Source organism: Dunckerocampus dactyliophorus, chromosome 4 (assembly GCF_027744805.1).
Source record: "Dunckerocampus dactyliophorus isolate RoL2022-P2 chromosome 4, RoL_Ddac_1.1, whole genome shotgun sequence".
Lineage (NCBI taxonomy): Eukaryota > Metazoa > Chordata > Actinopteri > Syngnathiformes > Syngnathidae > Dunckerocampus > Dunckerocampus dactyliophorus.
The window spans coordinates 1,801,150-1,826,178 of record NC_072822.1 but is presented as its reverse complement, the minus strand read 5'-3'; the positions used below and the strand labels follow the sequence as shown (position 1 = coordinate 1,826,178).

The window sequence follows — 25,029 nt, the reverse complement described above, 5'->3', positions numbered from 1 at the left end:
GCCACCACCATTATCAATTATCTTGCCACTCACTCACCTTGCCAGCTGTTCAGACAATAATGGGTGCGTGTTGGCTCATTTCCAGTGGAGAGTACATGTACACCGCCGTGCAAGCTGTACACTGACTACTCTTAAGCATATACGAGTTTGCTCTCCCCTGACTTTGTTGGAGCATAAACTTTGATACAAGCAAATAAGTACTGCATCACTACTTTATGTTTTGATGAAAGTAATGGAATGAACAGCAAGACATATTACGCAAAGTCTTGTAAAGTTTATTGACATGATGAAAGTGTTTAAATACTTTTCACAATAAAGTTATTCCACATGCAGCAAGTGAAAAACATATATAATACACTGTACAAATATATTACACCAGCAAAACAGCTTCAGTGTTCTTTTTGGAGCCGTTATTTGACATTTTAATGGAACGCCCGACTCATGGCCGGCCTTTTCAATATGGCCTCCACGGAGAAGGACAAGGACTCGCAGGGCGCCATCTTGGTCCCGACGGGCTTGGACAGGAAGTCCTTGGCGTATCTGTCAGTGATTTTGGCGGCCTGAGCATCCTTGGCGGAACTTTCCCTGAGCTTGCGCGCGGCTTCCTGTAGGAGCTCTTTGCTATACGGCACCCTGAGGTCCGGCCCGACGCTGTTCTTGTCAGCCAGGGAGTGCTGGATCAGCGAGTGGTAGGTGGAGTTGACCTTCACCGAGAACTTGGCGCCGTCCTTGCCCACTTTCTGGGACAGCGAGCTGTGAGGGAAGGCTGATCCAAAGCTCCTCTTTGGAGGGTAGAAGGCCGAGCACTCCCTCTGCCCACCTTGTGCGGCGCAGGCAGCTTTTGGCTCCGCCCTTGCTGGGTCAGCGGGGTCCTGCGGCAGGGCGGCCAGCACATCGGTGGGGTCCTGCTCTGGCGCCTGGCTCTCGGCGGGCATCGCCTTTGGTTCCCAAATGGCGCCGGGCTTCATGTTTTGCACCGCCGTGGCGTTGAAGAGGCACTGCTGATACAGCAGGGCGTCGCCCAGGTTCGCCGCCCCTCTGGGCCACACGACAAACCCGCCGCCACGTGTCGGCTGCAGCGGGTAGTGCCGGTAAGTGGTGGCCACGCTCACGTTGGAAGAAATGAGCTCCACGTTGGCGGACGCAGAGGCGGAGTACGGCATGGACACATCCAGGCAGGCGGGGCCCAGCAGGCCGCACAGCTCTTTAGGCGGCGCCTCGGGCTGAGTAGCGGGCGAGTACGCCGCCTTGTAAGAGTTGTAGTCGGCGGCGTGGTGCACCATGTTGCTTGGGAAGAGCAGTGAGGCCTGGCTGTTGTCCAGCATCTCCCATTCCTTGTACTCGCGCTCCAGCATGATGCTCTCCAGCTCCTTGTCTGCGAACGCCCGCCGCTTCCTCATGCGGTCGCTCAGCGGCGGCGGGAGGGACGGGGTGGCGGCCAGGAAGGGGTCGGACGGCACCGGCCGAAACCCTGGAAACAACCGGGAAGTATTATTATCCAGATGAGCTGTGAGCAACAACAGCTGTGCACATGCCTAAACCCAACCTCTATGTCTTCTGTTTTCTGACGTATACAACAAGCGTTTTTCAAGAGATACGACATTCGTAATTCCTTCTACAGTGGTGCCTTGGTTAACGTCATTAATCCGTTCCAGAAGGGCTGACTCAAAAGAAAACGGACTCTAACCGAAGCAAAATTTCCCATAGAAAATAATGTAAATCCAATTAATCCCTTCCAAACACCCAAAAATGTTAACACAAAACACATTTTATAGACAATATTTATAGTTTTACATAAGTAAGTCTAAATGCTTATGTTTTGTTGTTGGAACCAGAAATTAGTGCTATGGATGTAAAATGAGACAGGCAGAAACACAGGGTGTCGCCCTCGATGTGCGGCCGGGTTGATAGACTGTTTTGCGGGAACCGGAGTACTATGCATCGCAGCCGATGAAAGAGCCACTCCCGTCACATTTCCATACCTCTGAAATGATGATGGTCTTCTCTTTAAATAATAAAATTCAGATGTCTTGCACCCTTGCCTCGGTACAGTCCATCGCCTTTCTCCTTTGTTCGGTCCATGTGTTTGTTACGTATCTACGTATTATGTGTATCCCTCTACAACTCCGATATAAGTGGTGCGATCACATGCAAGTATCGTGAGATTTCGTGTTTCGCGTGATCCAGGATGTAAAAAAATCGGACGGTATTTTGGATGCTAAACAAGCAGATAAATTTTAGCAAAAACGTTGGTTGTTAACCTAAAAACACACTAACCAGGGCGGATGTTAACCGAGGTATCACTCTAATACTACAGTAATTGTGATATAATGAGCAGCTGTTTTTAGCATGCCTTCTAACATAGTGTGACCATTTTTTGTAGCGACTTGATAAGTATACTGTATCCACTTCCATTCTTTAGTATAGGACTACAGTGCAACCTCGGTTAGCATCCGCCCATGTTAGCATGTTTTTCAGTTAACATTGAATAGGTATGCCACAATTTTGCTTCGGTCTGCGTGCATCCAGCGTACAATACAGTCATGTTGTGTTATTAATACACTGCGTGAGTCCGGCTGTGTTCTTAATGTACCGTAATTTCCGGTGTATAAGACGCATCTGTGTTGAAGCCGCACACATGAAATTTTGAGAGAAAATCAGATTTGTACATACTGTATACTGTATAAGCCACACCAGACTATAAGCCGCACAACAGACCAGGTAGCTTTTTATTTGACAGGAGCCAATCATTAGCTGTGAAGAAAGTCGATGAGCTTGTCAACCCACTGGAAATGACAGGAGGTCATCACTCAGTAGAACAGTCTGGCGTCATTCTCCTTCACTACACTACACAATAAACTCATCTTTGACAGCAGTATGACAAAAATGTTTACTTTCATGTTGTTATTGTTTTTTCAGTCTTTTTTAGTGTCATAAGCACTTTAAGGTTACTTTTCTCTTCACTGAAGACGTGACTGTTCCCAAAGACACCATGTGGCAGCGAGATCAACCACCGCCACCTTCCTGTTTTCAGTCCCCTCTCTTCAGTTCCCTCTCTCCGGCTACTTCGTCCAGCTCCTCCCGGTGGATCCCGAGGCGTTCCCAGACCAGTTGAGAGACATGGTCTCTCCAATGTGTCTTGGGTCTACCCGAAGGCCTCCTACCAGTCGGACGAGTGCTGAACACCTCCCCAGGGTGGCGTCCGGGAGGCATCCTTACCAGATGCCCGAGCCACCTCATCTGGCTCCTCTAAACCCATCGCTAAGGGAGAGCCCAGCCACCCTCATTTCGGCCGCTTGTACCCGCGATCTTGTCCTTTCAGTCACGTCTTCAGTGAAGGTAAAAGTAACCTTAAGTGTACATTTATCCCTTTCATTCATCATTGATGTGTATCTATATGCATTTCCAATTGTTTTCTGCATGTAAAACTACAATTGCAAAACAATAAAAGCATGTTTTGTGTACACATTTTTGGCTTTCTGAAACGGCTCCATTGGGTTTTTCATCATTTCTTATTCGATTTCCACCCCTTTCAGTTAGAGTCAGACCTTAATGATGCTAACCAAGCTTCCACTGCACCACATTTGTACTGCTTGATAATATTTTCGTATTACTGCTCTTTTCTGCCGCAGCATGCATACTTAATTAATAACAGACTTTGCCACTTTATCTGCTGCCTGCATTTAAGTCATCACAGTTGGAAGCACTTGTCCACAGATGACCGATTATGAATGATTTGTTCATTACATCAAAGCACATACGACGCTGTATTTACAGTATCTGCTGAAATGTGAAACAATCTGCCTATAAGAGAAAATGAGCTGTACGGTCGTACAAAAATATATCCCTCCGATAAGAGTCAAAGCACACGTAGTAAAGGCTGGAAAAGATCGAATGCAAAGCTTCTTTTTACCTTCCAGGATGCTCTTGGCCAGCAGAGTGGACGGACGAACATGTCGCTGATAGATGGTCCTCCTCTCTGCTGGAATTTGTTTCCCAGATAGTCCTTTCTTGTCCTAAAATATTGTACAAATATTTCATCAAAACCTGCATCCATCTTTACATAAATAATGACACATTTGCACCCCTCCCCAGCTGAACATCCTAAAACTATTAAAACAGACTGAAACATAGAATGGCAAATTAAATAGAAAGACTGACTGAAAAATATACCCTGTCAAACTTTTCTTAGTAGTATTAGGATTGTACTTAAAACAAAAAAATCGGAAAAGAATTGTTTAAAAAGCCCCTAAATGTGTCGGAATTCTGGAATTATTCTCCCAGTTTCATCCCAAACTTTCCATGCTGGAATCTGATATGTGCGTCTTTTTTTTTGTGTCTGCCGGTTGACAATAAATCTCAAAACCACGCCAGCGAATGCATTGCTTGTAATTCAGTGAATGTAACAATTTTAAAAAAAGATTACATTTTAAGCAATTTGTGTCCAACTCGTTTTCATTGAGGGCCACATCGCAGTTATTCAATGTCTGTGAATATAAATATGAATATATCATTATGATAGCAGTAAACAATTGCCCATGCATTTGGTTAGTATATTTTTACTAACAAATGGATGGATAAGTTGCTTTGAAATGAAGAAGTGAAATGAGAATGTCAAGGAGACAAGCAGACATTGAAGTATGTCTTTTTGATCAGGAAAAAATATTTATAAGAACTGCACGCAGTGCAATTTTTCTGTCCAAATGAAAGAATAAGAAGGAAAAAGGTGAAGTGCGTGATTGGCACACATTATTCCTAGGCATTTGTGGGCCACATAAACAGATGTGACCGGCCACATCTGGCCCCCGGACCTTGAGTTTGAGTAGTGAGTGCATGCTGATATTTTGAGTATACATTACTGCATTGGTAGGCCTGTTTGTGGTCATATTAGAGATGACTATCGAGTCAATAAGGAAAGTCACATTGCCTACCTCGGTGGCTTGCTGCCTCCGGAGCGCCACCTGGGCCGCCATGACCCGCTGCCTCTCCACCACCAGCAGGCAGTTGGCGCACTGGCAGTCCCTCCAGCGGCAGAAGCGCTTGTGTCCCTTCAGGCACGACACCACGCCGTGGTTGCGGCACCGCGCGCACTTGGGCGTGCGGCTCAGCTTGCGCTGCTCGCCCGGGCTGAGGCCGCCGCCGGGGCCCGGCTTGCTATTGCCGTGGCCGCCGTCCGCCCCCGCAGCCACCGCCGCCACCTCCTCCTCCTCCTCCACATCGGCGCAGCCGGGCAGCGGTCGGCCGGAGGAGTCGGTCTGATCGTCGGCCTCAGCCTCCACGCTCTCCACGTCGATTTCGAACTCGCAACCCTCGGTCATGTTTGCACGGATGCTCGCGGCAGGCTGCTTCCACACCCTGCAAAAGCACATGCATTTTATTTATAAGCCTTTTATTGCCCATTTGCACCTATAAGTAAAGTCATTGATAATGTTAAGTCAGTGCTTTGCATTTTTCATTTTGAGAAACAATACAAGCACCTGCAATATGCATGTATTAATATCTAATAAGGCATCAAGCATCATATAGTCTCCATTTATTTATTCACTTCATTTTGTCCATTACTGAATAAGCTATCTATAAGCTACATTATTTATTTTTCTTTCCATATTTAATTAATTAAGTTATTCTTACACAGTCTGACCTTTTTTAACCATGTTTCTGTCAACCCTTACTCCTCTTACAGTAAAAGCCATTATCATCTATTAACTCTACTTTTACACATTTTTATCCTTTATTGTTATTAGCAATTTGGCACATATTGAACACAGTGTGCTGCCACATGAGCAAGACTCCTAACAGATGGAATGGCTTAAGTGATTAAATAAATACTTCACATATAAATCCAAAAATGCATGTGTCCAAGTGAGTGTTTAAGCGCATTAGTAGGCATATTATAAACACAAATGCATGAAAGGCAAGTGTTTTTACCTCCACGAGTGGATGGTGGCTCCGTCCAGCGTCCTGGGAAAGTAGCAAGCACTTAATGATGTGTTAATTGAGTGTAAGTGTGCTGGGTGAGGCATGCATGCGGTGGACTGAGCCAAGTTTTCCCCTGCAGACTCAGTTCACTCTCACAGCAACCCGACTACCCCAAAGCCCCGCCCACTGCCCCTGGGTTCCCTCACTTCTGATTGGCCGCCTCCTAAAATAACACGCCGACCAATGGGGTGCCTCGAGCCGTAAAAACCCACCCGGTGACGTTCGTTTCTAAAGGTAACATCTTGTAAACTGTCATTTTAAGGAGAAAAGAAAATGATGATATTGTACATACGTTACGACAAAGAAGCATACTATTTATGTGGTACTGTAGTTTTGTTCACTATTATAAGGAAATAAGCAGAAGAGCTAGCACCTGTGTTGGCTAATTAGCTAACGTAAACATCTGTTCCTGCTGTTTCTCATAATAATAAAGAGTTCTGTTTACAACATGACAAAAACATTTGAAATGAGAAGGCTAGTTTAGCTCGTTCATATCTAATTAGGATACACAGTTACTGTATCTAGGTTGCCTCAGTGCGCCAAACTCCATTGAAAAATATCGTTATTTCAGTAACACACATTTATGTCCACGTTGTATTGCAAAAATAACACATTTCTACAGTAGTCCCACTTGAGGGTCACAATAGTTAATCTGTCTTAAAAAAAAAAGAACTTTTTATTATATTGTATTGTACACAAAGCAATATTACAGTATATAGGTGGCACTTTGTCCTTGTACTAGAAATAAAAGTAAACATTTTTTTCATGATTTATAAAGATTTATAAATATTTACAATGTAAAATGGAACTTTGCTGCTATTAAATGAGTTTACCATTTGATATCTTTAATATGTGATTAGTGATACACAGCGATCTAGCATCAGTCCACCAAACTTTATTGAAAAATATCATCATTTAAGTAACACACATTTATGTCCAAGATGTATTGCATAAATACCACATTTTCACAGTAGTTCCACTTGGGGTGCGACAATTGATAATCTGTCATAAAAAAGATTAACTTTTTATCATCTTGTATTGTACACAAAGCAGTATTACAGTTTAAAAGTCTCTCTTTGTCCTTATACCAGAAATAAAAGGTAAAATATCCAGTGGTGTGAAAAAGTGTTTGCCCCCTTCCTGATGTCTTTTTTTTTTGCATGTTTGTCACACTTAAATGTTTCAGATCATCAAACAAATGTAAATATTAGTCAATGACAACACAACTCAACACAAAATGCACGTTTTAAATGAAACTTTTTATTATTAAGGGAGAAAAAACATCCAAAGCTACATGCCCCTGTGTGAAAAAGTGATTGCCCCCTAAAGCTAATAACTGGTTGGGCCCCCTTAGCAGCAACAACTGCAATCAAGCGTTTGTGATAACTTGCAATGAGTCTCTTACAGCGCCTGGGAGGAATTTTGCAGAATTGTTGTCATTCAGCCACATTGGAGGTTTTTCCTTTTTAAGGTCATGCCACAGCATCTCAATAGGATTCAGGTCAGGACTTGGACTAGACCACTCCAAAGTCTTCATCCATTCAGAGGTGGACTTGCTGGTGTGTTTTGGATCATTGTCCTGCTGCACAACCCAAGTTGCTTTCAGCTTGAGGTCACCAACAGATGGCCGGACATTCTGCTTCAGCACAATTCATGCTTCCATTTATCACAGCAAGTCTTCCAGGTCCTGAAGCAGCAAAACAGCCCCAGACCATCACACTACCACCACCATATTTTACTCTTGCTATGATGTTCTTTTTCTGAAATGTCAGATGTAATGGGACACACACCTTCCAAAAAGTTCAACTTTTGTCTCATCAGACCACAGAGTATTTTCCCAAAGGTCTTGAGGATCATCAAGATGCTTTCTGGCCAAATTGAGACAAGCCTTAATGTTGTTTTTGTTCAGCAGTGGTTTTGGTCTTGGAACTCTGCCATGCAGGCCGTTTTTGCCCAGTGTCTTTCTTATGGTGGAGTCATGAACACTGACCTTAACTGAGGCAAATGAGGCCTGCAGTACTTTGGGTGTTGTTGTGGGGTCTTTTGTGACCTCTAAGATGAGTCGTCGCTGCCCTCTTGGGGTCTTTTTGGTTGGCCGGCCACTCCTGGGAAGGTTCACCATTGTTCCATCTTTTGGCCATTTGTGGATAATGGCTCTCACTGTGGTTTGCTGGAGTCCCAAAGCTTTAGACGTGGCAATCACTTTTCCACACAGGGCCATGTAAGTTTGGATTTGTTTTCTCCCTTAATAATAAAAAGTTTCAATTCAAAACTGCATTTTGTGTTCAGTTGTGTTGTCATTGACTAATATTTACATTAGTTTGATGAGCTGAAACATTTAAGTGTGACAAACATGCAAAAAAAAAAGACAAAAAAGTGTTTTTTATTGGCCCTTGGCACGTTCTAAAAATATAATTTAACAAGAAAAAGAAGAAAAACAAGAATAATGTTCAAATATTTATATTATTATTTTGTAAGAATAATTTAATATTCGGAGGAAAAATCACATCATTTTAGAAGCATAAAGTTGAAAAATGAAAGAAAAAATGTGGAATTTTTAAGCTGTAATATTATGAAAAGCAAACAGAACACAAAAACTTTGTAATTTTTTGCAAAATTAGGTTGGGGAAGTGGGGCAGAATATGTGGGAGAGTAGAATAAGGTCAAAATATTATGGGAATAAAGTCATGTTACCAGAAGAAAAGGTAAGAGAAGAAGAATAAAAAAAAAATAAGCATAAATCAAAGTATTAAAAGGAAAAAAGTTGCATTCTAACGTGAAAAACAGTTGTAATTTTACGAGGATAAACTCGTAATATTGGGAGGAAAAATAATGTCATTTTAATAGCGTACAGTTGAAATAACCTCAATAAAAAACAAAAAACCCCAGTAATTTTACAAGAATAAAGTTAAAATATTAAAAGCGTTGCAATTTTGAGAGAATAATGTCATAATATTATGAGGAAAAAGAACATCATTTTAGTGGCATAATGCTGGACAGCTGAGTGAAGTTGATACTGATCATTTTTCACGTCTGTGACAAAGCTGAGAGGCAGTTTTTTTCTTGAAATATAAATAACCTCTTAGCATGTCCACGTGTTGTTTTACAAAATATCCAAGTGGCAAAGTTGCATCTGGGCCTGTCAAGATCATCGGTAAAACGATTAATCGAACGATTAAAAAAAAAAACAGTTCGATAATTATGAAGCCCACGCTAAATTGACATGTGCACGTATGCGTGTGTTTCACCTGCTCGTCTCTCTGTACCAGACATGCTGCATGACTACATGACAACTACACCGTACTTGAGTACCATCCAGTGGTTCAAATGTGAAGTACACCTCTCATGGCAAATAATGAAAAAATGTTGTCGATAAATCGATTATCGACGATAATTTGTAGCACAATTATCCACCAGCAAAATTTGTTATCGTGACAGGCTTTGTTGCATCTTTGCATTTTCACTATGCGGCCCTCGCTGCAAAACGTTGACACACCCCTGGTTTAAAGGGCCCATATTCCACTATTCATCTCGCATATGCATCAAATACGGCTCGTAGGCGGAGCTTTATTTTAAAATGTGTAGCGAAGCCTGTAGCCTGGGGGCGGATCAGAGGCAGCATCGTGTCCATGAGGAAGGTGGATTTTCCCTCAGGACATCATGAAAAGACAACTTTGTCCTCGTCCCTCAACGGTGGAGCAAACAAGTGAGGGAAATGATTTTTCTCACTAAAAAGCCACTTTTGCATAATAAGGGACCTTTTCATACAACCGCCCAAGCCAAGGGGTGTTTTATCCAGTCTTGGGTTTAAGGTACCCTTTGGAATAGGGTGGCAACTTGCATATTGTCGCATTTTGTCATGAATTGTACGCCTATGCAGAGGTTTAGTCCTTGTGCAGAAGGATTAGTGTCAAGCGCTGTTGCTGGTTGGGGTTCTTGTCTACCACCCACACATAAGTGGCTTGCTTTGTGTGACAGACAAGCATAAAGTTGGATGTTTCTACTTGTCTTGAGTCTCCATGATGATCACTTGATCACAGCTTGTGTGTGTTTGTGTGTGTGCGCGTCCTGAGTGAAACAACAGCGTCTGGTTGGAAGTGTCCCGCTGAGGAGGAGGCCCTAAAAGTGTAACAGGAGCACTGTTATGTTAATTAGCCTCTAATGGACCCACAACACATGCGGTTTAAGGACTAAAGCAGACGCGGGCGGCATTTGTCTCTGTCTTGAGGACTTTTGACACCGTGACCTCGTCGCGTAGTGAAAATACACACACACGGGAGAGAGCATGTCTTTCAGCTGTGGACACTGCGTGGTGTATTTCATTACTTTTTTTGTAATGTTTGAAGACATTTTTCACATTATTTTTGAAATCATATGTGGTGTTTTATTTATTGAATTTTGTGTTTTTGTTATTTTATTAATTTTATTAAGTATTGTATTTTATTTGTATAATTTTTTTATTTGGTTATTTTATTTGCCTACCCGCAATCTATTCCCCTTCTCGCCCCAATCCTGCTTTTAATGATTTTATTTTCATTTATAACCAACTAAATTACAAGCTTGTTTCACATGAAAAAAAAATGAATGAATTCCAGAAATCACTGCAACATTGTTGTACTGCAAAACACGCACCATAATAAGGTTTTAAATTTGCATATTTAAAAAAAAAGTTGTCTATGAAGACAGAACATACAAAGCAGCAGCATGTATAGCTGTTGCTTTAAAATGCTGTGTTCAACGACTAAAAACCTCTGTGGCAGACCTCTAACTTAAATTAAAATAATTCTCATTTTGTGCCAAATCCCAAATTATTGCACTGTGCTGTAAAATTTATTGCATTAAATTATTTTATTTTAGATTTTTTGGGGGTCAATATTCTTGACTTATCTTCTTTTTTCTTTAATCCAAGATTTTTTTTTTAACTACTAGAATTACACTATCCTGAAAAAAAAGAGGTTATTTTTCTTTCACCGCCAGGTGGTGCCATTTAACAGGTTATTTCTGCAGCTTTCAGCGTCTGCTTCACTGCACTGATGCAGCAATTAAGCTTAAACGTGATGAATGGTAACAGTTCAAGTGTTTTAAACATTCCCTTAAGGAAAGACACATTTGTGAATTTCATTTTTCAAAGTAATAAAACCGTAGTTGCGTTTGCAGTCCCTCCCACCACCTACTTGATGGGTGACTGACAGCTGTGATACATTCATGTTGCATTCAGTAGTGCTGCTTTTCAGTGCACTGCAGGTTTATTTCCCACCCTAATTATCTATTTAATTGACTCATTAATTCCCTCATTTCCACACAGGTGGACACCATTAAGACGGCAAAGGACAGAGGAGAATACTTCAAGTAACCTACTTCAAGTAAGGTTTATTTTTTTGTAAGAGTTGAATAAGCCGCAGACACGGCCAGTCAAAGGTTTGCGGACAGTTTCTCCTTCAGTAGCATGAGAGAGTGTCTCCAAACCTTTGACTGGTATGGTGCTCTCTGTAAGGACGCTTTGTTTGATGTATTAGTCACCAAAAATAATAAAATTGTTCAATGATTTTCATATTTAAAATGTAAAATTATTCACAATAAATGAACACTTAACTCATTGAACTCCAGCCATTTTTCTAAAGACAACCCCTTCAGTATCGGCCATTTTAGATGATTTTGACTGATCTTTCAAGGCACACACTTGGTAAAGTTGGTATTATTTGCAGATGATACTGCTGCCTTTTGTTCTGGGGGAAGCCCACAAGAGCTAATAAAAAAGTCACGGATGAAATGGCCATATTAAAAAGATGGTTTGATAAAACTAGATTATCCTTGAACTTAAGTAAAACCAAAATATTGCTATTTGGTAATAGCAGAAAGGACATGTACGACCAAATACAAATAGACGGAGTAGACATTGAAAGGGGGAACGAAAATACATTTCTGCACCAACATGAACAACACAAAAAAGGGGTTGTTTTACATCAAAATAACAATAAATATAACACCATGAACTATTTAAAATTTTCACATTTGGATCTGAACCATGTGTGTACACACGCGTGTGTGTGCATGCGCTAAAATTCTGCACGCTACACTCCTCCACGCTCACTTCCTCCTTCCTGTCATTTGTGATTTGTCCTCACAAGATCTCAGCCAAGCTCTTATCAAATGCACTTCTGCCAGCTTGTGGCCGTTTTTATGGCCTAAAATTGCTCCATCCATCAGTGGGGAGTTACTCGTCTTTTTGCCTCTTGTGCAAAAAATCATCATTTTGTAGGTAGGGTTCATTCCTTATTAAACATTTAGAGTGTTTGGTTGTTTTTGTATTTATTTTTAAACCTGTAGGGCACTGAAGAAAGTTAAAATGTAAAAAAAAAAAAAGCCCAATATTTTATGATGGTGATCATTTGACCCTGGAACAGATCATCAAAGCCTGGTATGAATAATGATAGAGAATAATTAATAGGTATTAGGTAAATGATAAAACTAGTAATTAAAATTGTTAAATGATAGAAGATATCTAAATGATAGAACATTTATTTATGCCTTTTTTAAAACCTGAGCACCCGATCCCAATAACGTATGTATATGTCTTTTACGGTTTTTTTGCGCGAGAGGCAAAAAGAGGTGATGATGCAACTCTCCACTAGTGCATTAACATTTCAGAGCACTTTTAAGCCATAAAAACGGCCACAAGGTGGCAGAAGTGCATTTGATAAGCGCTCGGCAGGAATCATGTGGACGGAAAAAACACACGACAGGAAGGAGGAAGTGAGTGTAGCATGCGGAAGGTTACGCATTGTAGGGAAATATTAACGCATGCACACGCACACACACGTGTGTGCACACAAAATTGTATATAGTTGATGGTGTTATGTTTGTAAAGAAATTGTTATTTTGATGTAAAACAACCCTTTTTGTGTTGTTTATGTTGGTGTACTTGTTTATATATTTGAGCTGTCCCAAAAGCAAAAAAATATGTGTGTCAAAGTGAAAGTTATGCTTGAAATGTATCGGTTTTCTCCCTTTTTTAGTTGGGAACTGATATTTTCCTGAAACGTACCTATGTTCTACTGCTCATTACTAAAGAACGGGAAAAGGTAGGAAGAAACTTTTTGTTTCTGATGAAAGACGGGAGTCTAATGTTTCTTTTGGTAGGTTCCATGTTTATATAACCATACAACACAATATTCTGTGTGCCTTGAAAGATCGTCTAACATGGCCGCTACTGAAGGGGTTGCCTTTTGAAAAATGGCCGGGATTGAATGACTTCAAGACTGAGAGTGTTTTCTTGTTTTTACATTTCTGTTTCCCCCGTGTGCTACCTAGGAAAGTTAAAATGTTACTAAAGAAAAAAAAAGCCGTAATATTTTATGATAGTGACAGCTTGACCCTGAAACAGATCATGTCCACTGGAATCATGTGATTTCTCCCAACCAATCATCAAAGAGAGGCATTGATTGTTCAAGAATGACTATAACGAATTGTTGTTATATTGTAAATGAGAAAGTTACAGATTCAAATTGTTGAATAGGGATTTTGGAAAACTAAAATGAAAAAAACTAAATAATTGCACAAAAAGCAGAAAAAACAAAGTAACATCATTTAGCATAATAATTGAGTGACGTTCATTCCTAATGAAAGACTGTTTTTTTGTACACGTGTGTGGCCCTTAAGAAAACAAAGATCATTCCTGTGACCGTGGTTAAATCTAAAGAGGAAAATGATTTCACTGGAATTGATAAATGGTGTTTGCCAAATGGAAAACAACATGTTCTAACAGTGGCACGTATGAAAACACAGAACTGCTTGCTTTGGACTCCTTGTGTTTATTTGGCATACAAGGCATGCAGTAGCGACCTCACAATGCAAACAATCAACATGCTGACAGGACGCAGACGGCGTTATGGTCCTTCTGTTATGGTCATGTGACCTCTGGGTGGGTGACACGTGACCTGTGTGTATGAAAGAGATTGCGTGACACGGTCCCGTACGAAGAAAAGGCTCCCAAAAAGCAAACACTGCCGTGGTCTCAGCCGGATGAGTTCAAGATGCGGGAGTCGGCCGAGTCAGAGCGCTCCTCGTAATCCTCATCAGGCGAGTACAGCCCCCCCTTGGGCCCCAGCCCACATGCTTCCCCCTCTTGGATGCCCACTCGGGGTTCCTCGGCGGCTCTCGTGTGGAGGAGGGAGGTCCCCCGGAACACGGACCCCGCTGACCCAGCGGGGGCGAAGGGGGACACGTACTGGGCGGCGGTGGAGCGGAGTTGGTACTGCTGCTGCAGGGCCATGGTGTTCCACAGGGTGACGTCGTTGTGCACCAGGGTCCCCGCCGGACCGCGGGCCAGAGAGTTGCGCAGCACCAGCGGGTAGCGTGTGGACTGTGGGAAGGACGGGTGCTGCAGGGGCACCCCCAGAGCCCCTGCCGACAGAGGCCCCGCCGACACCACCGCCGAGGACTCGGACCCGAAGCGGAGCGAGTCGGGCACCCTGAAGGCAGAGCCCACCGACCACTTGGCCGAGGAGGTCACCGGGTGGTAGGGGCCCAGGTTGTGCTCAAAGGGGTGTCCACTGGGCGGCAGCACCAGGGGGTCTGGATGTAGGTCTCCAGGTGGAAGCACGCCCCCGTCAGGTCCTCGGCTGGACATCAGCACCTCAATGGCCCCCACCAGGTCGCCCCCGCAGCCTCTGAGTATGAGCTCCAGCACGGGTGGTTTGTGGCTGGGGAAGATCTTCTTGAGGACCTCCAAGGGGGGCCGGTTGGCTCTGAGGCTGAAGGGCAGGTTAATGGAGCCTGTGAGGCCCTCTATGAGCATGCTGCGACCCCCAGGGCTGGGGGGGCTCTTCTGTGGACTGTCAGCTTTGGACTCCTTGTCAGTGGCGCCCACCTTGGGTAGGACGTAGCGGTTCTCCTCCACGTGGCCGTCTGGGGGCTCGGGGGTGTAACAAGAGTTTGGCTTGGAGCCTTCAGGGGAGCTGACCTGCTCCTGGTCCCGCTCGCTGGAGCTGCCCCCGTTCTCGCCTCCCGACGCCTCCCCGGTCACGTCCTCCGTCCCGTCTAGAGGCGAAAAGTTCAACTTTCAAAAGTTGTTGATCACATCCAGCAGATGATATGTGTTTATATTGAATACAGAGCAGCAGCTTTCATTATACCTGACAGGCTTCTTCTTTACTGTTCTTTTTGCTCTAGTGGCCGTGACGCATACAGAGCTTTTTTTATAATTGGCAAATGGGACGGTTGTGATTGAGCCCCCGTAAATGCTGCCGAGCAACTAGTGGCTGTGAAAAAGACAATCACGCAGGAAAAACAATTCTCCTGATTGCTAAATTATCGATTATTTTTGTTGTCTGTGCAACTTGTAACATCGATTAGAATTAAAAATCACACAGTAAAAGAGACTCCTTCCTTTTCTATGTAATAAGTATTTTTACCCTCCAATAAATAACAATATGCGTGTATTTTTTACGTATAATAAGGCTGGATTTCATGTAAGGCCAGCTCACACTTCATGACCCCCCACACACTGACAGATTAATAAATAAGAAAGCAGTTCGTCTTTATTTGCCCAAACTAGGCCTCCTCAAGTTGCAAGAAATGTGCCCACAGTTTCCCCTCCCTGTTTGTTAGATTTATTGATGTTTTAATGTTGACATTCCTCATGCTCTCGTGGCGTGTTGCAAAATGCAAGACAAAATATTATTTCAATAATGTATTTCAGTTTCAATTCATTTCAATCATTTTGTAAAGGATTTCAATTGGACACTGAATGTTAACAGCGGGGAGCACAATGAAAAATGGTAAATGCTAATAATGAAGGACGAAGCCCAGTCAGCATTTGAAATCCTTAAATCACCATAGAAATCTTGTTTTTAAACCACGTGTCACTATATTCATATGTGTAAATATGAACTTTCCTACCATTTCACCGCCTGCAGTATAAATAAATATATATACGTTATTCTCCTAAAAATACAGCTAAAGTTGGCCACTTGAACTGTCCGCTGTGTTCATTTGAAGTCGCCATTGCAAAGCCATCAAACGACTACATGGAATCCGACGTGTTCATCTTGGTTGAGTAATGTTATTGCCACAGCACGATCACGCGTCTATTACGGTAAATGTTTACATTTCTGACAGCTGATAAATAACTGAAGCGTCTCCAATGGAACTGTTACAATGTCCATCATATTTGAAGAACTTTAAAACTCTATACGTACTCGTTTTTAATGTGAAAGAAATAGATAAATAAGGGGAGTAAATGTAAACATGAAATGGTTTGTCTTTGTAGTGTTATTTAGATGTAGTGTAATATTTGTTTATATCATGTATGTGATCATTAGAACTCAAGTGTTTGCAATGTGTTTTCTTGAATATTTTATTTTCTTATGTATAAAATGTGATCTTGCAGCTCCTATCGTCTTACCCGCGCAGGGTGTCGCTCCTCCTTGCGTCTCCTCCGCACTTCTCCAGCGCGCCTCCGTTTCCCCCGTCGCCGCCGCCGGCGCTCCCTCCCCGGGTCCGGGCACGCCGATCGCCGGCATGACCCTGAGGGCCTCCGGGATGAGGCTGTCCAGGCTCTCGTTGGCCTGCTGCCGGCGGAGCGCCACCTGCGCCGCCATGACGCGCTGCCGCTCGATGATGAGGATGCACTTGTCGCAGGAGCAGTCCTTGAAGCGGCAGTAGCGCTTGTGGCCCTTCAGCCACGACAGCACGCCGTGGTTGCGGCACCGCGCGCACTTGGGGGTCCTCTGCAGCGGGGCCCGGGGCTGCGACACCGGGGCCCCCACGTACAGGTAGGGCGAGCCGTAGCCGTTCATGGTGCTGGCCCCTCCTCCCTGACAGAGGCTGGAAGGAAAGGAAGGAAGGGTGGAGATGATGTTGCCCCACGCGTGACACTGTGAAGATAAGAAGGCACCTCTCAGCACCCACCCAACTCATGACCACCCCCAACCCCCAAACCTCCTACCATCACCTGTCACTCAAAACGAGTGTGGGGAAAAAAGACACTTTGTGATTTATTTTTGCGGACAAACGTGCTCGAAGTCATAGTGTTGAAGCTTCCATTTATGGAACATCAGGAACATTTCCCACCCAGAAAACACAAGTGTTTGCAAAAAAGCATGAAAAAATCTTTATTTTCAAATATTTGAGTATTTTTTGAGGGTTAAAATGATTTGTCCAGCTCAGATTTCATTGGAATTTCATTTCATTTCAATTTCAGTTTTTACAGTTCATTTTTACACAACGGCTGCAGCTTGAAATGCAGTAAGTGTGTGTTTTTCCCGTGCAGGGGACCCGGTTTTCATTAGTGAGAGCTTGAGGATTTTGAGGGTTAAAATCTTCTGTGTCGCTGATGTTCCTTTTGAGTTGCATGGCAGCGCCTGCATTCCGATACGTTACATCTGAATTTTGCCATAAAATGAATGCATTCAGCAATGAGAAAAATGTAAAACACATAACATTATGTTACGTTATTAGGTTATATTATATACTCTAACATTATATGATGTTGTTATGTCATACTATATGACATACAGTACATGATATACTGTCATTGTTGTATTTATACGTCTACTTACTCATTTCTTTTCCTTTTTTTTCTTTTTTTCCCCACCAATTATCCATTTCTAATTATTTCACATTGTTTTCTGCCTGTAAAATTATAATTATTTTCCACAAAACATATTTTTGTTCATATTTCTGTGTGTCTGGGACAGAGTAATTGGATTTACGTCATTTCTTATGGGCAAATATTGCTTGAAAATATTTGATTTTCGTCTGATAGTTTGGAACAGATTACTCATGAAAATCAAGGTGCCACTGTATATTCATGAGAAAATGATTGTGTGGACTATACCTGTCAGTAAACCTGATTCTGATAACATAAGATAGCATGGAATAGCATAGCTTAGCATAACATAACATAACAGTATAGCATAGCATAGCATAAAATAACATAACATAGCATAACATAACATAGCATAGCATAGCATAACGTAACATAACATAACATAACATAACATAACGTAACATAACATAACATAATATAACATAGCATAACGTAACATAACATAACATAACATAACATAACATAACATAATATAACATAGCATAACGTAACATAACATAACATAACATAACATAACATAACATAACATAGCATAGCATAGCATAGCATAACGTAACATAATATAACACAACATAGCATAGCATAGCATAAAATAACATAACATAGAATAACGTAACATAGTGTAACGTAACATAACGTAGCGTAATGTAACGTAACATAGCATAGCATATCATAGCACAACATACCATAACATAATTTAGCATAACATTCCATAACATAGCCTAACATCATGTGTGTCATTTTGAGGGGTAAAAATGTTTAGAGTTGTAAAGCCGGCCACCCCTGCGTTAAGTGCAGTAAATGTGTGTTTTTCTCATTGAATATGCAGTGGTGCCTTGATTTTTCATTAGCAATCTGTCCCAAAATATCAGACGAAAATCAAATCAAACGAAAACCGAAGCAATTTTGCCCCATAAAAAATGATGTAAATCCAATGAATCTGTTGCAGACACAGAAATATGAAGAGAAATGTGTTTTTTTTTAGAATAATTACGGCTTTACATGCAGAAAACAATGTGAAATAATTAGAAGTGCATAATTGAACACTTTTACCTTTTCTTGAGGACTCTTGTGGGTGAAGACGGCAGGGAGCAGGGGTGGGCGGGGGCACACCAACAACAAATTCTTTGTGACCTTTAAACATTTGTTTCACCTCCACCCCTGTCGCAACATTAGCTTCCTTGATTTCCTCTTTCCTCGCCAGGATGGAACTCATTGCTGATGCGACAACATGGACGCCATCTTTGTGCTTTGCCATCAATTTTTTCTTGACTTTGTTTCTTATCAAATTGCTGGCGCTTGCAACTTCTTTTTTTTCTTTTTAGCCCCAAGGCGGGTTATTTTGCAGGCATACCCGTTCAAAAATGCACAGACACCTCCAATTATGCAGCACAATGAGACAAAAAATAGACAAATATGATGAGAAATGATCAAATTACTGAACCTGCACTCAAAATGTAACGAGTTCTAGCTTGACCCCCGCCTCACTCCTCCGCAAAGTGTCGTGGGCCCCGCTTAAACGGCTTCTTGCACCCATGTGCTCGCAGACAAACAAACGGCTGTGAAAGTAAGAGAAAATGAACAACAAATCTGATCACAAAGGTTCATCTAAAACTTCCCCTTTTAGGTTAAACATCAACTGTCAAAGATCGTCTACAGTTTGGGGCTGATGATCCTCTCTCTCCCTCGTGGCGTTAGCTGACGCGCATAACTTCCACGATTAGCGCCTGCGATGGCGGACTAATGGAGGCCATTGAAACGTAACACCGGAGCAGGCCGGGGCCCCGTTCCTAAGCGCTGAAAAAAGGTTTATTCAAGCAAATAATGGGATCGCAGAGCAGAGAATAAAGTGGCCGCGCGGAGGCCGTCTCCGGGGCTATTAAGCTTTTAATTGGAAAATAGCTGAGCACATTTTCAAGGTGACTAGAGGAGGGCCCGGCCCCCACTAGATTTGTGGGATTTTTTTTTTTTAATCCACTTCACACGGAGAGGAATTGAAGTTTATACAGCAGGCAGGCACTCGCTCGTTTTTATGCGTCGGCCTGAAGGCTGAACTGCAGCAAGATGATGATGTCTGCTTGTCCAGTATCCAGGTATTTATTTCACAGTCAGACTGGTTGAATTTTTGGCTAAAAAGTTACTGAATCGATTTAAAGTTTTGGAATCGTTTTGGATCGTATCGTTCTAAATAAGCCAATATCGTCTCTGAATGGTATCGACAACCATGAATCATGATATGAATGGATTATTAAAACGGATCGTTACACCCCTAATTGTGTGTGTGGCGGAGCTACAGAATATCAGTTTGACTTTTTAATTGAAGTACTGAAAACATTTATTTTTAAAAGATATGTAATTTATTGAGATGCACCTTTTGCATCCCATTTTTTGTGATTTTTTCCCTCTATTTTTTCAATTTAAAAATAAAATTAAAAAAAAAAGTTCAAAAAAATAAAAATAAATAAAACCCTCCTCCCCTAATTTAAATAAAAAAAAAAGGTATGTAATTTATTGAGATGCAACTTTTGCATCACATTTTTTTTGTGATTTTTTCCCTCTATTTTTTTAATTTAAAAATAAAATAAAAATAGATATAAAAAATAAAATAAATAAAACCCTCCTCCCCTAATTGTAGTGATTTATTTCGGCATCCATGTCCATGCCCGTCCACGCAGGAGGACGTCTGAGATGGCAACAAACCAGCACACCGTCAGGCACCGTGCATGAAAAACTAAAAACTATTTTTATTATTTTTAGATTTTGCAGTGTTTAACTTCTTTTTACACCTGCGTGACTTAGCTAATGATGTCCCAATGTTGAGTTATGCTGCTGACTTGACTGTGTTGAAAAGAAGAAAAGGGAGGTGATGACCTCTGCTGAGTGGGCGTGATGAGGCGCTGATTGGGGGGCGGAGCCAGCACTAAAGCTGCTGTCACGGGGGGCTGATTAAAGTCTCCCCGGGGGAGGAAGTCTATTGGCCATCATTGAGGATTAGACACACGTCTCAATGATGGAGACATTTATTTGATAACGTTCAGACGTGTCTGCTGCACACGCACCCGCCACGCTGCTAGCCGTGAAAATCTATATTCTGTTTTTTATCAACCAAAATATGAAACCTCCTCAAAGAATTAAGCTTTGCTTTGCTTTTTCTTTGGCTTTTAAAGTTCCATTTCATCACAAAAAAAGCCAAAGAAGAAGCTAAATACACTTAATAACGGATTAGATTTTTTATGTAGCGCTTTTCAAGGCACCCAAGGTGCTTCACACTGAAGTGAACCCATTATTCATTCACTCCTCAGTCACACACTGGTGGTGGTTATCTACATCTGTAGACACAGCTGCCTGGGAAACGTGGCTGCCAACTCAGAGGGAGCGAGGAGCAAACCGCCAACTTGTGGACTTAATCCAGTTAGACCAGGGATGTCCAAACGTAGTAGAATTGAAGGACGCAGGGCCGTTTTGACACGCTTTGTACGTAAAAGATGTTAAAAACAATCCATGGTGTAGTGAAAAAACATATTGATCGATATTATGCAGTCATGGAAAAAATGATTAGACCACCTTTGTTTCTTCACTTTCTTGTTCATTTGAATGCCTGATGTTTGGAAAAATATAACAATGACAACAAAAATAGCTCACAAGAGTTACATTTTAGTGGCAGTGCAGTGCTAGAGCTATCCATGCAAGAACTTACTGTAAGTGATTTTGGTTATGATGAAGAAAAGCATGGAAGTTGCTGGATATCAGCTCTTAAATTCAACTCTTATTTGTTATCGTCATAATATTTGTCCAAACAAATGTGCCTTTAGTTGTGCCAGGCATTAAAATGGATCAATAAAGTGAAGGAACAAGGGTACTCTCATCATTTTTCCATGAGTGTATTTAAAGACACACTTTGTGTCAGCTTTGGGTTATAGGTGACAAAACGTGTTATTTTTACTTTTTATTAGTATCACAATGTATACATTCTTCCTTCCTTATAGTTATTTTAGTTGTTTTTTGTGTGTGTCATTGTTTTCAAATGTGCCGCAGGTGAATAAAAAAAAACGCTGCACGCTGAAAATTTTGTAAAACTTTTCTTTTTAAAGGCTACGAGAGAAAAGAAACATCCCGCATGTCAGCTTTTAGCAGTGGGTGCCAAAGCGTACCATTCATCTATCAAGGTTTTTTAAAAATAGATCAATGAATAAATCATGCTGTTTTGTGCTTGAATACAGCCTATTATTAGTAAAAAATGTGCATATTAAAGACAATTTGAGTGCACTGCAAGCAACAGGCAGACAGGCGGCAGCAGAACAAAACAAGCAGAGCGTGACAGTAAAGGTGACTATAGGGGTGTTATTTTATGTCTAGAGGGCTCTAATAACGTTCAATAACTTATTTAGAAGATTGTAAACAGGTTTTATATAGGTTTCATATCTACAAAAATACTCAGTTCATTAACATTGAATCCAATTTGCGGAAAGTCACGTATAACGTTCGGGAACCAGTTCCTGCTTTTTGCAGTTTTTGAGTTGTATTTTATGTGTATGCACTGCAGGCCAATAAGAAACCAGCTGCCAGCTGCCTTACAGAAACAATAAAAAATGATTTGGGTAACGATCAGTGCTGTTAATGTTGGCATTCCTTTTCACAGCGTCCCTAAAACTGGACACCCCTGCGTTTCATGCCCACTGAGAGTCTAACACGTCCCTGGCAGGCCACCAGGGGGCGCCGTGTCGAGGGGGTGGGGCCTATAATTCACAGTGGCTGGGCACACCAACATGGAGGGACACTTTCTTCCCCGGGCAGCAGCTACAGAAGGACACGGCGGCGGGCTGCCGGTCGCCCCTGACAACCAGCGTGATAAAAGGTCCTCCCTTAACTAAAGTCGTAAAGCACGGCGCAATAAAAGTCAATCTCCTGTAAAATCCAATTAAGTCATTATCTGACTGATTGTATCTTTAATTGAAAACAGAAGTGACAGTAAATTTGTGTGATATATCAGGATCAATCGATAGCGCCCCACGCGCCGCACAGGTGATTTATGGGGGCGGGCCCTCCTCGGCAACTCCGCATTCTTCTCTCTAAAACCACTCGGGGATGAAATTAAGAGTAAGTGCGTTTGGCGGTGGTGGGGGGGGGGGGGGGGGGGCAAAAACAAAACACGACGCTGCCGTTATTGATTCCGAGCGACGGGAGCGCGACCCGATGAATGTTAGTACGGCGCCGCACAAAGAAAACAGTGGAGTAATCTTCTTTTGTTTGCCGCCATCAACACTTGTCCTCCATCACTTGGGGCACTTTTATCCTCCGCCTTCCCCCCAAAAAGACTTGTAGCGACATAAAGTCCCGAGACGCTGTGTGACAAACGCTCTGCAGCGAGTTGTCTGACATTTTAGTGCCTTTCAGAATGACTGCGAAGAAGAAGGTTAGCGACACACAAAAAAAACAACATCAAATCAACAATTTATCAGTCATCTTTTTTATTATTATTTTGGTCATTTTCAAAATGTGGTACAATGTATGGGGCATTTCTGTCATCGACCTTTGCTAAAATAAGGTTCACTCTGTTCTGAACTCCTGTTTCCATGTCAAGGGTTTTGTCATAGCGTGTGTGTGTGCGTGTGTGTGTGCGCGTGTGTGCGTGTGCGTGTGTGTGTGTGTGCTGATGCTCAACTTCCCATAGCTGACGTCATGTTGTTGTCTTCTGTAGTGCGCTTCGTTTGGCCCGGGCAAGCACTCCCACAGAGTTCGTTACCACCAAAGTCTTCACATTATATACCGAAAATGCCACTAGCTCATTTGCGGTGATTAGAAAACAAAATGAACGTGTAATGTTGAAAGGCAAAAGAAAAAGGAAAAAAAAGACAACTATGAGAGCCTTTGTCTTTTCTTCATTGGGTCGCGTCCTCATCGATGATGAGGAGGTCGCTCGCCTCGCTGTCGGCGTCCATCTCGGACTTGACGTCAGCGGTCCCCGCCAGGTGGATGGTCAAGGGGTCGAGTCCGGCGACAATGTTGCTGGATAACATGGCTGCACGGAGGAGAAACACACGTTAGACCTCTTAATAGTTAACAGTACTAACTAGTATGGGGGTCCCTCGTTTATCGCGGTTAATCGGTTCCAGAATCGAGCCCGATAAATGAATTTCCGCAAAAAGGGATTCAATATTAATAAACTGAATATTTTCGTAGTTAGCATAGAAAAGCTGTTTATGAATTTCTAAAAATGTTTTAATAAAACATGATTAGAGCCCTGTAGACATGAAATAACACCCCTACAGTCACCTTTACACTCCTATTACCCGATATAGTACACATGATAAGTCATAATAAGACGCACGTTACCATTGGGAAGGTTCAATGTGATTGTAGTACAGTCGTCCCCCGCTATATCGCGCTTTCTGAAAAAATAATGAATGAACTCATTCAATCCCAGGCATCTTTCAAAAGACAAGCCCTTCAGTGGCGGCCATTTTAGACCATTTGGACTGATCTTCAAGGCACACAGAATATTGTGTTGTATGTTTATAAACATGGAAGCTACCAAAACAAACATTAGACTCCCCTCTTTCATCAGAAAAAAAAGTTTTTTTCTACCTTTTTCCATTCTTTAGTTATCAGCAGTAGAACATAGGTACGTTTCAGGAAAATATCAGTTCCCGACTAAAAAAGGGAGAAAACCAAACAAACCTTTGTGGGTCAGGTCCCTAATCCAATAAAAGATCCAATAAAAGATCAAATTGGAAAAAACGGGTGTGCAAAATACTTCTAGGGTTGCACTAATGTTTGACGTGGTTGTAGATCCATTTGTGGTGTGATTTAAAAATATAACTTTTTTTTTTAACAAACTCATCAGTGCAATAGTAATTTATTGACGGTCCCTAATATAAACAACCGGTGGTTTGTGCAGCCCAACAACCCACTTGGAGCCACAAAACCCACAGCATGTGCCCGCTAAATTGTAGGGAACGCTACGTACAGTACACTAAGTCCCCAACTTACGCACACAATTGGTTCCAGACGACCGTTCTTAAGTGGAATTGTTCTTAAGTAGGGAAAAGGTAATATTACCAATGATATAGGTACTACATGTACGTGTATACACATACAGTATATGTGTATGTATGTATATATTAGTTTGGATGCAGTAGTTGTGTTCGTATCCGCGAATGTTCGCTAGTCGGGTGTTGGTAAATTGGGGACCTAGTGTATTTAGTTTCCTTAAGCACAGAGTCACATTCCTCTCCTGTCTTCCAGAGTAGCAGGCCACACCTGTTGCCACCTGCCACTTAGTCACCTTTCTTCATGTTGTAACACTTTGATTAGTTCCAGTTCCACACTACGTGCCCCTTAAGTTTCATGGTTCATTAGCAACAAAGGAAGCTAACAAGCGAAGTCGTTGACCAGCATCATGGTGTCTCACCGAGCTGACTCACCAGAAGACACCGCCC

The 25,029-nt window shown here is 42.0% G+C and overlaps 3 protein-coding genes and 1 long non-coding RNA gene across 4 annotated transcripts in view; 1 reads left to right on the top strand and 3 right to left on the bottom strand.

Annotated features, from left to right (window-relative positions):
- Positions 1-239: 239 nt before the first annotated feature.
- On the bottom strand, positions 240-6,045 carry dmrt2a (doublesex and mab-3 related transcription factor 2a). Its single transcript, XM_054772785.1, has 4 exons — positions 5,929-6,045; positions 4,932-5,355; positions 3,914-4,016; positions 240-1,471 (listed from the first exon to the last, which is right to left on the bottom strand). Exons 1-4 carry the CDS (start codon positions 6,021-6,023, stop codon positions 423-425), a joined length of 1,671 nt encoding a protein of 556 aa, XP_054628760.1. The 5' UTR covers positions 6,024-6,045; the 3' UTR covers positions 240-422.
- Positions 6,046-6,164: 119 nt separating this feature from the next.
- On the top strand, positions 6,165-22,503 carry LOC129179495 (uncharacterized). Its single transcript, XR_008569974.1, has 3 exons — positions 6,165-6,213; positions 11,285-11,342; positions 22,230-22,503. It is a non-coding gene; the product is annotated as an uncharacterized LOC129179495 (long non-coding RNA).
- Positions 13,760-16,795, bottom strand: dmrt3a (doublesex and mab-3 related transcription factor 3a). Its single transcript, XM_054772786.1, has 2 exons — positions 16,385-16,795; positions 13,760-15,018 (listed from the first exon to the last, which is right to left on the bottom strand). The coding sequence occupies exons 1-2, from the start codon at positions 16,776-16,778 to the stop codon at positions 13,994-13,996; spliced, it is 1,419 nt and encodes a 472-aa protein (XP_054628761.1). The 5' UTR covers positions 16,779-16,795; the 3' UTR covers positions 13,760-13,993.
- Positions 22,504-23,052: 549 nt separating the features above from the next.
- The window catches only part of dmrt1 (doublesex and mab-3 related transcription factor 1), a 28,220-nt gene continuing 26,243 nt past the window's right edge, over positions 23,053-25,029 (bottom strand). Inside the window, exon 5 of the mRNA XM_054772787.1 lies at positions 23,053-23,609. Within this exon, the coding sequence (XP_054628762.1) occupies positions 23,470-23,609 (140 nt within the window). The 3' untranslated portion in view covers positions 23,053-23,469. The remainder of the gene's footprint in view (positions 23,610-25,029) is intronic.

What these genes read in the sequence shown, in the direction of transcription:
- dmrt3a (XM_054772786.1), bottom strand. Translation starts at nt 16,778, where the DNA reads ATGAACGGCTACGGCTCGCCCTACCTGTACGTGGGGGCCCCGGTGTCG. An exon ending in AGGAGCGACACCCTGCGCGG is followed by an intron (nt 15,019 to 16,384) that starts GTAAGACGATAG and finishes TTTCGCCTCTAG; the next exon opens with ACGGGACGGAGGACGTGACC.
- dmrt2a (XM_054772785.1), bottom strand. Translation starts at nt 6,023, where the DNA reads ATGCCTCACCCAGCACACTTACACTCAATTAACACATCATTAAGTGCT. An exon ending in GCCACCATCCACTCGTGGAG is followed by an intron (nt 5,356 to 5,928) that starts GTAAAAACACTT and finishes GTGCTTTTGCAG; the next exon opens with GGTGTGGAAGCAGCCTGCCG. An exon ending in GGAGGCAGCAAGCCACCGAG is followed by an intron (nt 4,017 to 4,931) that starts GTAGGCAATGTG and finishes ACAATATTTTAG; the next exon opens with GACAAGAAAGGACTATCTGG.